A 5240-nucleotide genomic window follows, 5' to 3' on the forward strand; every position below is an offset into this window, starting at 1 on the left:
CAGTAGTCAAAACATGAAGCAAATCAACGTGTGAATGTGTATGTCTGTTGGTTAAGTGGTGTGTAACTAAAAACATTCTCACGACCTCTAGTACATGTCGTGTCTTGAACATAGGAACATATTATGGCTAAGGCTACAGTTATACACGTCGTAATAATAATATTAAACACCCTGTCTGCTGACAGTCATCAACTCTTCTCTCTGGTATCCTTGACCAGATGTACCTTGTAGAAACTCATAAGCAGGCCTAAGCATTTAACAGTCTAACTAGACATCCTATCTCCACTAAACATTTCTAATACATAAAGTATCTATCCAATATCTATCTGACTAAAAATACCTAACATCAGCAATGGTAATTTTTGGTTTACTGTAGCAGCCTTTCTAAACCTAGTGTGAATGAAGCCTCTCATTTACCAGGATTATGTTTGAATCTTTTCATTAATAATTTTCCATTAAACATATATGCGATCTTCTATCCACCAGTGAGCAAACCTATGCTAAACTAGCTAGCAAGTTGACAAAACATCTCAACAGGTGAAAACACTAGCTAAAAGTAATGGATAAATGTTTGAGATCAGTTACTAGAGAGTAATGGATACATTCATGAATAAGTTAACTAAATGTAGTGGGTAAATGTTTGAAATAGCTAAAACCGATGGATAAACAGTTGAAGTAGTTAATTAAAAATGGATAAATGCTTGAAATGTTATGTGGAGCGGTGTGAGAAAAATCACCTGGTCCTGAACACCAGCAAGACAAAAGAGTTGGTGATTGACCTCCGGCAGAAATCACCATCACTGACGCCGGTGAGCTTTCAGGGCTCAGATATTGAGATGGACTGAGGTCCTTTAAGGTGTGCGGGACACTCCTTCACACATTTTATGATACTGTGGTGGCATCTACAGTTTTTTACGCTGTTGTGGGTTGGGCAGTAGGTAGCACGGACAGGGACAGAAAGAGACTTAACAAGCTGGTTAAGAGAGCTGGTTCTGTCCTGGGCTGCCCCCTAGATTCCATCGAGGAGGTGGTGGACAGAAGGATGCTGGTAAAACTAACATCCATCATGCACAACCCCTCCCATCCCCTGCACCACACAGTGGAGGCTTTGAACAGTTCCTTTAGCACAAGACTGTTATATCCCCAGTGTAGGAAGGAGCGTTACCGCAGGTCATTCCTCCCCACAGTTATCACTGCAGTGATAAGATAGGTGAAATTATGAGGGGCTATGTAATAGTCAGCTGAGGTGCAGCACTCAAATCCTGGGGGTAAAATGCATTGTAAATATGCACATATGTAAAATCTTGTTGATTTCTCTCGAATACTTTATATTGGCTTGCTTTAGGTATTTTTGAGTAGTTTTTCAGAGGTCCCCAGGGCTGAAATACAGGTATTTCCCCCATTGCAGATTTATTATGGGAGTAATATTCTTGTCCTTGACTTATTGGTCTCTCTCGAATACTATATTTTATCTTATTCTTAGGTATTTTTCATTTGTTCTCAGGGATTAATTGTGGGAGGGTCATTCTTGTTCTTCATTGTCTTTCAAATATTATATTCTGTCTGGTTTTAGGTACTTTGGAATTTGTTTCTCACGATATGTGTGTGGTGTTTGTTCCTTTGGTGTTTTGTTGCTGCTCTCTATTGATGCTGGAACACAGGAATTTCCCCATTGCGGGATCATTAAAGTCCTACCTACCTGCCTAAATGTCTCATGTCTGCCAGTGCTAGTGGTGTAGTATGAATGCAGACATGACCAAAACGGCCTGAACAATATGCAGTTTAAAATGTATTAATCTCTTGTGTCCATATGAGAAGGCTGTGACGTTACATCAGACAGAAAATGCCATGAGCCACTGTGCTATAACGCTGATTTTTCTTTCGATCTGTGTCTCTTCCAGAGGATCAGCACAGCCAGCGGGGATGGACGGCATTACTGTTACCCCCACTTTACCTGCGCGGTTGACACAGAAAACATCCGCCGTGTCTTCAATGACTGTCGCGACATCATACAGAGGATGCACCTGAGACAGTATGAGCTCTTGTGATGGGCAGCGGCATCCGCCCTACTTATCTACCTACCTATCTACCCCCCACAACCAGTTAGCAAATCATCCCCTCCACTTCCACCAACTTTACTAAACAACTGAGCGAGCGACAGACCGCTTGCCCTCCCCTCCACCCTGACACAACCTCTCCTGGTAACACATTTTCAGAAAAACAAAACAGTGAAAAGACCTTTTTATAAAAAAGAAGAAACACAGTTAAGGATACATCAACAACAGTTTCATTAACTATTAGCCAAGGCCAACTGCTGTATTCGGCTCCACTTTCAACCCAGGAAGGAGGGTCAAGACTGGAATCTCTCAGTGCAGGCTGTCCCTCCTTTTAGCTCTCTTTTTCTCTCTCTCTCAGATATATGAACACACACAGGTACACACACTTTACAGCATAAGACATTCAGAACCTTTAGATCGGTTTTAATGTCTCATATCACAGTCACAGACCCTTTTAAAACAAAGTCCTGCTTTCAGCAGTTGGCAGAGGCTGGGTTAAATAATGCATCCTGAGACAGAGCTAGTTTATTCACCGCGTGCTGAGGATGAACCAGGAGCAAGAGAAGAAAGAAAAAGATGGATGTGGAGGGTGGCAAAGCGATACAGTGGAGGGCTGTCAGCCTTTTTTGTGCCGGACAACGGACTAATTGACTAGCGACTGCCTGTGGACGCGAGCGTGGCTCAAACGTAAGACTACACGACTCACATGACCTGTTCTTCAAGAAACCAGACAAGGAGGGATGGCAGAAAACAACAAAAAAAGAAAAATACCATACAGTGCATAAATTCATTCATACCAGTGAACTTCATGCAGTGCAAAAAATCCAAGCTATATATATAGATATTTATATATGTGTATATAAATATGTATATATATATATATATATATATATATATAAATATTATATATTCCTGTAATAACACAATTCAACTTTTAAGTTTGTTAGTTTATACATGTTGTGTGTTGGCGTACACTGTGTGTGATCTGCCTTTGTGCCCCATTTAAACCCCCTCACCTGCACACACATATATATACTTATTGACCCCTTGCTGCTGTTTGAGTACTTCTCAACATATGGAAAATAAAGGAGCAATGTTATTTAAAAAGGACAAAAACAACACAAGAGGAAGGCATAAAGTCAAAAGTGTCAAATGGACATATTGAAACTGGATGCAACATTTTTACCTGGGAACACACACACACACACACACACACACACACACACACACACTTACTTTCTGTATGGTTAAAGCTCTGATGATTTAGCCACTAACTTGTCCTCTCACCTCTCTCAGTCCCACCTCTTCCCCCTCCTGGCTTTAAGTACATCTGCTTTATTTTACTGCTGGACTATTATTCTTGTACAGACTGTAAAATGTATTATTTTGTACAACTTTACTGAAGAAAAAAAGAACTTGTAGAAGATCCCTGTGCCTTGATCACGACTGTACGTGTACAAATGAGCTAATATGTAAGTTATGTTTCACTGCGCTGTACAGCTGGACGGGTCTGTCCCACCTCGTCCGTGCTAGTTCCCCCCTCTGCCGGGAACTGGGGGGGAGGGTAAGCGGATCAGGGGCAGAGGCCTTTCGTCTCTTGCTTAGTTTCCTTTTTTTTTTTTTCCCCACGTTTGTTTGTTAGTTGATTCATTTATTTAGCTTTGACTCTCCTCTGGTTTATATGATAGGATTTGAAGAAAAAACTATAGAAAAAAAAAGATAATCAGACACACCAACTTAATGCTGTGTAGTGAAAGATGCTGAATCCTAACACAATTTAATATTCAGTAACATCTGCATACATTTTCACATGGTGGCGATTCTGGGTGCAATGGGATGGGTATTAATTTCTTTTTTTATTTTAGCTTTAACTTTTTTGAAGGAGAGGGAAATATCCAATTGCAAAACATTGCTTGTTTCTACATAAACCAAATTCTTTTTGCTTAAACAAGAAGACATGGTTGTGCTAGTGTTTGGTTCATTCCTAGGCTTAGTAAATCCTCTCGTGAGGTTGACATCACATACACTGCCAGTTTATAAGGTACAGGCAGCTAAAAGTGATGCAGTCTGACTCAACAATGCTACGGTAAGTCCTCCTTTCAGGAAGGCAATAATGTTCGGTGAGTGGGATTTCTCATATTGTGTCTACCCTATTTACATCAGGGAGGGCAGAATAAACATTATTCTAAACACTTTTTAGTAAAAAAAAAAAAAAAAAGTAAATAATGTTCCAGTTTATTTTTAGAGCTTTTCACAGCCAGAGGTTACAAAGGATAAAAGAGAGGCAATATAAACATACAAACATAGTCTTACATATTTATCACAGCTATACATGACCAGTCAAAGGTTTGGACACACTTTCTCACCGAATTGAATGGAAATGTGTATCCAAACCTTTGCAAACATACAGTGGGTGCGGAAAGTATTCAGACCCCCTTAAATTTTTCACTCTGTTATATTGCAGCCATATACTAAAATCATTTAAGTTCATTTTTTTCCCCTCAATGTACACACAGCACCCCATATTGACAGAAACAGAATTTTTGCAGATTTATTAAAAAAGAAAAACTGAAATATCACATGGTCATAAGTATTCAGACCCTTTGCTCAGTATTTAGTAGAAGCACCCTTTTGAGCTAATACAGCCATGAGTCTTTTTGGGAATGATGCAACAAGTTTTTCACACCTGCATTTGGGGATCCTCTGCCATTCCTCCTTGCAGATCCTCTCCAGTTCTGTCAGGTTGGATGGTAAATGTTGGTGGACAGCCATTTTCAGGTCTCTCCAGAGATGCTCATTTGGGTTTATGTCATGTGATGAGCAGTGCCTGGTTTTCTCCACACATACCGCTTAGAATTAAGGCCAAAAAGTTCTATCTTGGTCTCATCAGACCAGAGAATCTTATTTCTCACCATCTTGGAGTCCTTCAGGTGTTTTTTAGCAAACTCCATGCAGGCTTTCATGTGTCTTGCACTGAGGAGAGGCTTCCGTCGGGCCACTCTGCCATAAAGCCCCGACTGGTGGAGGGCTGCAGTGATGGTTGACTTTCTACAACTTTCTCCCATCTCCCGACTGCATCTCTGGAGCTCAGCCACAGTCATCTTTGGGTTCTTCTGTACCTCTCTCACCAAGGCTCTTCTCCCCCAATAGCTCAGTTTGGCCGTTCCTTTGACCTCATGATTC

The 5240-nt window shown here is 40.6% G+C and overlaps 1 protein-coding gene across 2 annotated transcripts in view; it reads left to right on the forward strand.

Moving 5' to 3' along the window:
• The window catches only part of LOC109970238 (guanine nucleotide-binding protein G(s) subunit alpha-like), a 36958-nt gene extending 34052 nt beyond the window's left edge, over positions 1-2906 (forward strand). For both annotated transcript variants that reach the window (XM_020617701.1, XM_020617779.1), the window contains one exon: positions 1902-2906. In XM_020617701.1, coding sequence (XP_020473357.1) covers positions 1902-2048 — 147 coding nt within the window. In that variant the 3' untranslated portion in view covers positions 2049-2906. The remainder of the gene's footprint in view (positions 1-1901) is intronic.
• Positions 2907-5240: the final 2334 nt, after the last annotated feature.

This window comes from Monopterus albus, unplaced genomic scaffold (assembly GCF_001952655.1).
Source record: "Monopterus albus unplaced genomic scaffold, M_albus_1.0 scaffold1.1, whole genome shotgun sequence".
In the NCBI taxonomy this organism is placed as follows: Eukaryota; Metazoa; Chordata; class Actinopteri; order Synbranchiformes; family Synbranchidae; genus Monopterus; species Monopterus albus.